The sequence below is a fragment of the Rhagoletis pomonella genome, unplaced genomic scaffold, assembly GCF_013731165.1.
Source record: "Rhagoletis pomonella isolate Grant_MI unplaced genomic scaffold, Rhpom_1.0 Rhpom_scaffold_00006, whole genome shotgun sequence".
NCBI classification, from domain to species: domain Eukaryota; kingdom Metazoa; phylum Arthropoda; class Insecta; order Diptera; family Tephritidae; genus Rhagoletis; species Rhagoletis pomonella.
The window spans coordinates 64526701-64538879 of record NW_023458560.1 but is presented as its reverse complement, the minus strand read 5'-3'; the positions used below and the strand labels follow the sequence as shown (position 1 = coordinate 64538879).

At 34.1% G+C, this 12179-nt stretch overlaps 1 protein-coding gene across 1 annotated transcript in view; it reads left to right on the top strand.

Annotated features, from left to right (window-relative positions):
• The window catches only part of LOC118742038, a 53642-nt gene that overhangs the window by 10760 nt on the left and 30703 nt on the right, over nucleotides 1-12179 (top strand). Inside the window, exon 2 of the mRNA XM_036474006.1 lies at nucleotides 11307-11473. Coding sequence (XP_036329899.1) covers nucleotides 11307-11473 — 167 coding nt within the window. The remainder of the gene's footprint in view (nucleotides 1-11306; nucleotides 11474-12179) is intronic.

Genomic DNA, 12179 nt, shown 5'->3' with positions numbered 1-12179 from the left:
AAAAATTGTTGCAACCATCAATTTTGAATAAATTAGCTTTAATATTTGTGACCTGGTCTACGAAAAGGGAGCTTACGTGCGAAAAAAGTTTTCTGTGAAAAAGCTGTTAAAAGGGAAAATCATCTCATCTTCCATCCGAATCAACCAAAAAGTGAAAATTGATTTTTTGAAACCTAAGCCCCCTTTCCTAGACCAGGTCACATTTACTGATTTATTGAGGATGTCGTATTTTTCTAAATTACCGTTTTATGGGATGTGGGCGTGGTTATTGTCCGATTTTAAAAATTTTCGGCCATTTGGTATGTTGTAGCAGGACCAACAACTGTGTCAAGTTTGGAAGAAATTGGTGCAGCGGTTACCAAGATATACACATGTAACCATAAGTAGGCGTGGCTACGCCCATTTGCCAAAATTTTTTAATATTCTAATTTTTCGTCTAAAACTCATTGTAAATATCAATTTTTAGTGAATAATCTCCAGTAGTTACTAAAATATCGCACTTTTCGTATTTCTGAAAATTACCGTTATACGGGAGGTAGGCGTGGTTATTGTCCGATTTCGCCCATTTTCAATACCATCCGTCCTATGCCCAAAAGAAGTCCACGTACCAAGTTTCGTTAAGATATCTCAATTTTTACGGACGGACGGACGGACGGATGGACGGACGGACGGACAGACAGTCACCGCTTAATCGATTTCTCTTTTCATTCTGATCATTTATGTATACATTTGTCTATATCTATCTCGATTCGTTTTGCCTGTTACAAACAACCGTTATGTGAACAAAGTTATAATACCCTTGTGCACAAGTGCGCTCGGGTATAAAAAATATTCGATGGGCACCCTATTCTTTATGCAATCTTGCCGAGCAAAAGAAATCTCTTTTCTTACCTTCATACGTTTCTTGCACTTAGTTTGCCTCTCTTTGCTTTGCTTTGTCTTGTCTTATGCATATTCCAACACTTGTTTGCAAGGCTTGCAAAGGTCTTCTCACGTTTATTGCGCTTGTGTGGTGGTGCTCTCCGCATTCCAAATAGGCACTCCAGCAAATAGAATTGCTTTGTGCTGGCAGTTTACTACCACAATTGCTTACATTGTTATGTACATTTATACCTGTGGTCCTAAGCTATAACCGCCTTAGTCGACTTAAGAAAGAATTGAGTTATATATGCTATGGTATTCTGCAACTACTGTTCCATGTGGATGTGAAATCTCCATCTCCCCAGCCAAGCAATTTAAAAAGTTTTAGACAAACATATTTTGATTTCCCCATACGGTTAACATTACAATCCAAATGTTTAAAATTTTTTTTTTTTCTCGAAATCAGGTTTTTCAACTTAGACGGTTATTGCTTATGGCCACAGATATAAAGGATCATACTTCTCTTAAAAGTGGATTATTGCGGTGTTGCATATATTGCTAATTAACTACTTAGTTAGTATCTAGTTTTATTGGCGGTGCTGTTGCGACCAATACAAATATTGCGTTGAATGTTCAAACCCTTTTATAAAATAATATTTACCATCTCCTGTTTTAGCAAAAGTTTATCTTCTAACTTAGCCAATATACTTAGCGGCACCTGGCGTATATTTCGTTCTTTCTTATATTATATAGAAACTACATATAGTCATGTATGAGCTTAAAGATTTAATGTCGGAATAATTAGTTGTTTAGTGAAATACTTTTATGTATCTGAAATAAAAAATATATACCCAAAAATCTTTCGAAAATAATAAGAGAGCCGCCCAACAATTACTTAGATCTATGATTTTGTTTCGGTACTTCCAGGCTATCCGCCAGAGCTGTAAAATGATTGAATCAATAGGATCTGCATTCACTCGACATTCTTTTCAAAATTTTGATCGTTTGTTTGTATAAAAAAAGCCTCATTCCTGAGTGGCTTAAAATGCTTGAAAACAAATAAACTGTGTTGTGTTTTTGAATGGTAGATTGACATTCAGTATGGAATGTGAATGTAACAGAAGCATTCGCACACACACATGATTGTATATTTAAAATGAATGCACACGTTTTTACCATTCAGTACTAATACTTTTTTCCCAGGGTTGATATATTTTATACTTTAAAGTTTAAACATATCTGGTATTGAAAAAAGACATTTATGTATACGTATGTATGTATTTCAACGCGTATGTATAGACGTTTTCTGACATTAACCCATGGCTAATAACTGGTGCGAAATCAGTCCAAACAAACATCGCAACCGTCGAGCACAAAGGACACATCTTGATACATACATTTACATATATTAGATTCGAAACTAGTGAACTGTATATAGAAATATAAAACAGTGTCAATAGAATTGAGTTTTTAAAACTCTTGCTTGAAAGAACTTAAGAATTTCATTACCGGCATCTGTCCCTTCGTATTATAGACTTTTAGAACTATAAAAGGTCTATTCTGCACGTAACCGAAGATTTTGTAACCGGAAAATTTTATTACCAAAAAATGTTACCTGTTCATGTCACCGCGATTCTAGGAACGTTGGTAATGCAATATATTCAGCAATTCAGCCATGAAGAATTGTGGAAATTCTGGCATTGCATATTTCACGGGGCGGGGCAATATTTTGTTACCAGCTTATGAGATGGTAACAAAATTTACCGGTTACAAGAGTACACCAATTGCGAAAAGGGTTTAAAAATTGATTGTAGACATTTTTTCGCAGAATATATGTATATATAAATTTAATTTATATGATTTTTTTTCTATTAATTTTTTTCTTCAGTTTTCAAATTTGAAAACTTTCCAAACGAAATTTTATAAGGGTTCTTGTTTTCTTTAAAGAGGGGTTGGGGAGTTACATTGTAAAATTTTTTTTATTAATTATTAATTAAAAGGTGTACTATTTAAACATATTTACTACGCACTTCTGCAGTAGGGTACTATAACTTTTCTCACGTAACGGATATTTGGCACAACCAAAATCGAGATAGATATATACTACATTTATGTACATATGTATGTATATACCGTAAATGCCCAGAATAAAAAGAGAAGTTGATTAGCCCATCTCCGTCTGTCTGTCTGTCCGTATGTTTGTGTACACGATAACTCTAGGAAAAGTTGAGATATCGGAAGAAAATTCGGTACGCGGGTTTCCCTTTATGCAGGGCAGAAGCGTATTGAAAATACAAAAATTAACCAATAACCTGGTCCCTCCCATAAAACGGTAATTTCGAAAAATTCAAAAAATTCAATATTTCCTTAATTACAGAAAACAAATTGCTCAAAAACTCACATGTTTATTATTATACATTTTTGAAAAATGGGACATATTTCTAACTTTTGAAATCAATTTGCTCAAAACATACATTTAGAATAATGTTTTAAGAAATAATTACACCCGAGCGCATTTGTGCACATGGGTATTATAACTTTGTTCGCATAGCGGTTGTTTGTTGTCTAGCCCTTCAGGTTAATAAAGATTGTAGAAAACGATTTTTGCTTGTGTGGGGTCCCGTTTGATTCCCAAAATTGGAAGGAACTGATTTTTTCAAATTGCAAATCCTAATAAAAAAATTATTTCTAAAATAGGTTACAGCAGACAATATTTAATCATTTTTTATTAATATACCGACACCTGATTGGAAGATCGACCTATCTCGGCAGCCAATTCAAAAACGCCCTAACCCAGAAAACTTTTTATGAAAGTCCTACTTCAGAATTTGGTTGAAGAACGCCCTATCTCAAATGAAAATATATTGAAAATTTGCCGAGATAGGGCGTTTTTGAACCACATTCTGAGATAGGGCGTTCTTCAACAAAATTCTGAAATAGGGTGTTCTAGAACAGTTTTTTGAGATAGGGAGTTTTCGAACTGGCTGCCGAGATAGGTCGATCTTCCACTTAGGTGTCGATATGTAGTTTTGATGTTAACAAACAAACCAAAACTTGGGTTAAAAAGCGTGCTCAATGAAATGGGTATAAATTCTTAAATATTGCACTTTCGGAAAAGGATGTTAATGAAAATAGAGACCTACGAATTTTGTTAAATATTTTTTTGTTGGAAATGTTGATAATTTGTGGCTTATTGTAAATGAAAAAACCTCCACAAACCAACAAATTCGATTTTCGAATCTTCATTAACTTCCTGACCCAATAGCGACGAAAAAAAGTACGAAGAAATTTGTATCAAAATTGTTTATAATTAAATAGTGAAATGTATATGTATGTCTAAAGTTGGAACCAGAAGCTCTTAAATTTGTTAGTTTCTATTAACTTATATATGTATGTACTAATTTATGCATTATGAATTATTAATGGTATATTGGTAACACTTATTTGGAAAGCTGACAATTTTCTAAACAGAGTTGTTAAAATCATTAATAATTTATAATTTTCATAATGACATTCTAACGACACGTTCACAAAAAAACATTTCTCTAATTAATATTTTTTATTCTTATAAATCCTTGTACAAATTTAAGTGAAAAAAACTGATGATAACGCTCTATTAACTATTTTTCGTGTTGAAATTTTGCAGTCTTTTTAATAAAATGCAAGCTGGCGTATTTTTCAGTGGGTTTTGTGTGTTCAAAATATTTATATCAACTGATTGGTACTGAGTGGATGTGTGCACACATAGCAAAAGCTGCATTCATCTGAGTGCTTATTCAGTGTTACAAGTGAATCGTTCGTCATTCAATTTTTTCAATCTTTCTTTGAATATGGAAATGTGTGCAATCGTATCTAATTTGAGTGAATGTAGAATTGGAAAACTATAAGCCGCATTATTCAATAAGGGAGAATTCAATGAAAACGTATTAACATAAAATTGATGATTTTTAATTTCAAATGATTTCACAGTTTTACAGCTCTGCTATCCGCTGCCTAACTGTATTTTAAATATTTTCTCTAAGATTCTGGTTCAGCCTTTGTCACCTGTAGGAAATATTGCCAGCGGATGCGAGGTACCTGGCTTCTTCAAATTACTGGACAATATATCCTTGCGTTTCTCAAATCCCTCTCTAACAAATCTTTCAGAAACTTCATGTCTAAGATAATAACTTCGCTGGTAACGCTGACCACAACCCCTTAAAAAGTTATGCTCCTCATGATCAACCGATCAATTTTCTTAGTGAGTGGCATGATGGCGGTTTGAGCTGGATTATTGCTATGCCCTAAATTCGCACACCAGCCTTTCTTTAATTTTAAGGCCCTTTGAAATTTTTCAATAGCAGTAATGACTGTGTCATCTGCATTACCATGGCAGCAGATAATTTTATCAGCGAGGAGCTGAAGGCCGCTGCTTATAAACTTTTGCGTGACCCCGTCATCTGCTAGCATTCAATCACTAGATTTTTCCACGCATGACTACATTACTCTTTAATTCCTTACTGTGCTCTGAATTTATTTCAAAGTGTTTATTATTTACCTCATCTTCTCTACCTTTCGACATCTACTATAATTGTAATGCAATATCCATTACTCGTAATTATTTGTAATTAAAGTTCATGTTTTATTTCAAATTTATTTCGCCTAAGATCACTCAAAATAATTGCCTCCAAAGTTATGCGCATAAATATTTTATTACCAAAACTATAGCTAAAATGTCCTGTTACTTTAAGCACTGGCATCGATTCAAGACTTAATTCCAAGTTTCGAATTTATTTTTCTTTGCCGACTTAGCCCTCATCCTTCTAAAGGCAAAAATAATTACGAATTCTGCCAAAATGTGTCTCCAAAAACCATAGGCCGAATTCTTTAAAACATTTCAAGTGCCTTAATTAAAACTAGCGTGCCAGTTACTGTCGAAATTTTACCGTTTTTCTAGTTTTTAAGAGCCTTGGAGAGGTTTCATAACTTAACACGTAGCAATACTTATAAGGTACAAAGTAACTTACCGGAAAATCTCATGCTTTCGAACTAAAACGTGACTACAATTTTTTATATTTTTGAAGGTCTTTGGAGGACTTCGGCAGGACTTGAAATAGCCCCAATATATTCCAGTTTATCGATAAATTTCAATAGTTTGATACATATCGTTAATTTGATGAATTTCAAAAACACTAAAATCCGGTAACTGAACAAAATTCGGCAACTTGACTAACTCGATAGGTGTGAAATTCGAGGGCTCGATAAATTTCGATAACTCAAAAATGTATATATTTCGATATAATTCGATAAGCTTAAGGGTATCCATGTAAATTTCGATAACTCGGTTATCGGTTCCTTATTTATGGAAAGCCATCGATAAATTTCGAAAACTCGTTACACCCTCTTAACACGATAAAACTCGATAAGCAGTGAAAATTTGGTAAACTGATATAACTTTGAAATTTCGATGCCTCAATATTTTTTGAAAAATCTATTCCATAACTCGACCATTGCAGTAAATCAATAATTGTCGATAACTTTGCAACGATGCCTTACGATAACTCGGCAAATTTCGTTAGCTCTTTAAATAATGATAATTCAATAAATATCGATAATTTGATAAATTTCTTTAACTTAAAAAATTTTGATAAACCCATAAATTGTTATAGCTCGATAACTATCCGTAAATTTTAACAACTAAGTTTCTGTGTCTATAAATTTCGAAAACTCAATAAACATTGATCAATTTGAATAATTCGATACGTTGCGATAACTCAGTGAACCTGGATAACTCGATAAATTTCGATAACTATAAACTTCGATGATTCGATGTATTTCGATAACCTTTATTTATTTCGATTCCTTTCGACAAATTTTAATTAATTTTCTTACTCTTTAAGTTACCCCAATTATTATGTATTTCTCATTGTCCCCATTTCCGACTTTATCTCCACTTTTGCTTTCTCTTTTTTGTCTTCATCCAAATTTTTAAACGCCGATTTTGACCGAAATTTTCAACCAATTTTGAAACCACTTTCCTCGTCTACCTAAAAGTACATTTCCAATGGTTTTTTGGATTTACCGAGACGGATTTAGGCTCATATTTCCATCTTTCTCTGTCCCAGCTAAACTTTCTTTAGGGTCTCGTTTTCCGTAAACATTTTAGTTTACAGTTACTATGCTGAAAATGCTTAAATTTACTTTTTGGTATCCTTTAGACACGTTTTGGTAAGTTTAAGGTTAAATTTCTACCGCCCGGCAAAAGCTCATACATTTGTAATTACAGTTTCTACAAGCAACTAGACAAGCGTAATATTATAATTTTTTGAAAAGTGGCAAACGACGCCGGTTGTGGCCGATGCCGCCTACTCCCAAAGAATTTGGCTCTAATGAAGATGCTTCAGTGCACGCTTAGTTTTGTGGTTCTATTTGTGTGTGTGCTTTGTGTTGTACTTTGTAGCAACGTAACGTTTTTGCCATTTACGCACTGACATTTCAAACATTCATTTATTACTTTCGCTTTTCAGCTTTGCCAATATTTTTCATTAAACTTAACATAGGATGTCTCTTTTTACAACGCTTTTATCAACTTGCAATGTTGTGTTCCAGAAACTTTCAATGTTGTGTTCCAGAAACTTTCAATGTTGTGTGTCCGACACCATAAAGCAAAGCTTTGAAAAGCTCCTATAAAAAAACATAGTGAATAGGGCGAGGTAGATGACATCTAGATGTCGCCCTATGTACTACGTTTGCTACACCGGAAATAGACGACACGCCATTTCTTTAAATAAAATTAATTGGTGTTCGTTTGTATGTACATACATATGTAAATGCATGTGTGTGCACCTTTCTATTAATATCGTTGAATTATTTTAATATCTATTACAAACTTTTATTCAGACAGGACTAAAAAGTAGAAAATAAATAATATAAAAAAAAACTTTTTAATATACAATGCTTTTATAAATGGACTAAAAAGTAGAAAATAATACTTCTCTGTCCCATAGAATTTGTTTTGATAACTTTTGATTTTGAAATTTTAGCAAAAGTCATTATAAACAATCTATGAAATTGAAAATGAAAAGCGTGGGGCGCTTGTAATACACTTGAATTGATATGAAAAGTAATATATGAATGTATGTATGTGGGTATATGGATAACGACCGCTTAAAATCGATTTCAAAGTTCTACTTTCGCTGTAGAAATTTTAGGTCTACGTTATGTAGTTTGACTATTGTCAATTAAATCGAATGCTTTGTATTGCATGCGCTCCACGTTTTTCATTTTCAATTTCATAGATTGTTTATAATGACTTTTGCTAAAATTTCAAAATCAAATGTTATCAAAACAAATTCTATGGGACAGAGAAGTATTATTTTCTACTTTTTAGTCCATTTATAAAAGCATTGTATATTAAAAAGTTTTTTTTATATTATTTTTCCTATTTAGTGGATGGGTGGTGTGGTGGCAGAAAGGTTGGTGGGAGCAGGGTGACTAGCTTGGGTAACTAAGGAGCTGCATGATTGGCTGGATTTTCAGTAATATTGAGGTTTAATTAAACAGTTTCCTTGCGGTAATGCGTAAATAGAAAATGAGTTTAATTTACTTTTGTGTGCTTATTTACTCATTAATAGGCGGACTGATGATGAACCTCTTTGAGCGAAAGTTTTGTTCTTTTTTTTCATAGAGTTTTATGCACGCAAATCTTCTTATTTAATTATGTGATAATTTGCAAGGTTAATATATGTAAGTGGCGTTTGTAAAGAAGGGATGATTAAAGATTATCCTCTGGGTAACAATGGCGTTTTTTCAATTGGATTTTAGGTCTTGACTGGGAAATATAATTTGAATGTTCAGAGTTTGTATACATATACAAGTAGCTAATTTGTATAAACCGAACGTTTTTGTGTTAACAAATTAACAAGTTGTTGCTTGTGATCAAGAAAATGCTACATTCAAAATTACTGAACGCAAAAATATATCCAGCAGAATTCGAACTCATTTTGACATTTTTATGGCCTCTTGCCTACGCTTGCCACTATGTGTCTAGGGCTCGCTTAAATGTGCTCCCCTATATGTAGTTGAATTTTGCGAAACCTGAAGTGTGGTATAATTCATTCATTTCGGTTAGTTAAGCCGGAGGCAGCAGAGTCAAAGATCAAGTCTCTGAATCCGTAAAAACTTTGGACCAGAGTCCGCAAGCAGTGAAGCACGACGATTGTCCGGCAACTGATTCCGGTATTCACTTCTGAGTCTCCTTGCACGTGTCCATTGGCTCCGTCAAAAATATCGGCAGACAACCCACTGGCTGATAAATAATCACAGCTGATTTCTTCCTTTCTGGCTTGGTCATAGAGTGATGATTTTATGGATCCATTTTCTGAATACCTTTGGAAATCAAAATGAAAACCTTTTAAATGACACATAAAAAAACCAGTCCAATGACGCTCATAAATCAGTCCCGCTCCCATGGAATGAATAATTGCAATTGGAGGACGACCACCATTTTCCGCTAATTCGAATTGAAAACAAACCAGGTAAGGACAGCGATCTCTACGGGTATGCCAAAGGATTCATACCTTTCATTAACATCCAAAAATTTTGTTCAACCGATTAAAGCATTTTAAAATATTTGCTCGTGAGCGAAATATAATTTTTACCTTCACCGCATATATAGATATAGGAGGTATATAAAACCTCATGTCTGAACAATCAGTGGTATGGAAGATATTCCTTGTAAAGCCCCTATCTAAATTATTTTCACCACTGTGCATGGTCGATATGTAAACCAGTCCCAGAATTTATTGATTTTAGCTGCCTACATATAGGAGTTAAATAAATATATGGGAAATAGCTGTACACTCTGTGCTATCAGTGGTATAGGAGACATAGCTAAATACAGCATCGATCTTGACTATTTTCTCCGTAAACTTTTGTATGATTACTTAGAAAACAACTTAGGAAATTTCTCGATTTTAGCCGTTCAAATGAAGGAGTTTCGAAGTAAAAGCCAATATCTGAACAATCAGTTGCATGTAGGCTATAGGTTTCAGTGAGTTGATCTTTGTCCCTTTAACTGTAAGCTTTCTGTTGGTAATGAGGAAAAACAGTTTGAAAGTTCACCTTACTAGCTGCGTAAATGTTGGAGCTAAGATAAAAAATTCTGATTTGAAGAATCAGTTGTATGGGAGCTACTTGTTACAGTGGTTCTATTTGGTCGGTTCCGACAAGTAATTAATACATTATAAAAATATACGCATTTACTAAATTTCAGACAGATATCTCGAAAACCGAGGGTCTAGACTGCGTTTAAACTGACAAGTTCTAAATTTAATTGCACATTTTTATGTGTCTAACTCTAAAAGCGCCTTCGTGATCTAATCAGCTATTTTAAGGCAAACTGCTCCTTTTTCTTTCAATGCACTAATGTGGTTCTTTCGGACAGGAAACTCTGTCACTGTCTGTCTGTGAGATAGATAAAGAAGCGTCAGAACATATGGGTTATAAATCCGTTGCTCGAGCCAGACGCAGTTTAGTTCACCTACCTAGGTGGCGTAACACTTAACCTACCTTTAAATTGGAATAAAAATGCCTATGAAAGCCTATGAATATCAAAAACCTTCAGATATAGCATTAATAGACACGAAAAATATGCCAATTTTCTATCGCTTTGACTTCTCAACAATCAGAAAATTCTACCTTTATACATTGCTCAAATTTAAGCCTAAATACATAGAATAGGTTGGGATCTATTCCAAAAGATGGAAGTGACATTAGACGCAGAAAGTCAGCGCCACTTTTTAATCCAAGTTGCCCTTCATACTCTCTTCTCCCGCAATACCCAAGCATTTCACCTACTCTACGAGAAATTCCTCTTACCTTACGCTTTCTAATTTGAAATTAAGTGCTTGTCTCTCCTATGCAAACAATTGCATACCGAGTTTAAATATTAAAATCATTCGGTCTGCATAGAAATAACAAACTTTTTAATAAGGCGGCTTCCCTCCACATACCTTTCCTAAATCTCTTGGCTCCTTTGATGTTTTCATTTACCCTTTTTGCTTTTACTTTTGCTAGTATTTATACATCCCTCTCAAGGGCATATTGTGGCAGCAATAAATAGTCTTCTTGCCTCCATTTGTGAGAGCGGCAGTCAAGTGTGTCAAGTGTTGTTGACTCGCTTGCCTTTTGTCGCTGTAAATTGTTATTACTTTCGGTAATCAATTACTTGGCAAATGTTAATTTAGCAGATGACTCCCTTTACGGTTTTGCAAGCCAATTTAATTAATGTTTTATGTATAGGTTAATGTAGGAATTTATGAGTTTAATTTTCATTTGTTTAACTATTAATGTAAGTAGATAGTTTAAGTATAGTTAGATAAAATATCAGCTTATTTTTTATGTCTTTAGCCTAGCTTTAATTACTATCTATTCTTCTACTTAATCTTTTTACCGTTTCGTTACAGCTCATTGTGGAAATCAACAGCCAAGTGGCGCTCTTTCGTGATATGCTAATCCATGTTGGCCAGACAAAAGACTGTCCCGAATTACGGGAGAAAATTCGAAAACTGCGAAGAACCTGTGTGGAGGCATGCAAACACACGGGACAGATAATAATGCCGCAGGTGAAGAAGTGAGTGGAAAACGAAACAAAACTTAAAAGTAAAATGGGAATCAGAACTTTTCCAGCAACAAAGCCAAACAAAAGCCAATGCAAAGCACAGTTAGCTTAACTTTTATGTGCTCGGTAGTCTACATTTGTAGCATTTTTGACGAACATTTTTAATAAAACGCTTCTATTACAACCATTGTTTAGGCGCGACTGCTAACACCGGGTGCCTAAATGCATGCTGTGTACTGCTGTATATGCGAAAATTTCCCTCATTTAATTTATGAAATATTTGCACTTGCACTTCTCAACTACCATGTAATAAAACTTTCTTAAGTTATAACTTGATGGCAGTGCAAGTGCTCAGCCTAGCCTGATGCATCCGCTGGACAATTCTTCCGCAGCTTTTTTCGGACTCTTTATGGCTTACAACCATACAGAGATTGTAAATGAACTTTACATCAGGACTGCCAATTATACTTTTTCGATCAATTCTATTGTATGAACACATTATATTAGTATGTATATTTCACAAAATTTTAATATATATCACCTTCACTTGCCTATCATCTCACATATCCAATTTCATGTATCTACTTATTTCTACTTGGCTTGGCTTCGCAGGCATTCGCGAATTATTAAATCACGATTTAACCAACACCTCGACGTCGCAGTGGTGCCTTGAAATATTGTTAACGTGCGACTCATGAAATAGTATATGCCATTGATT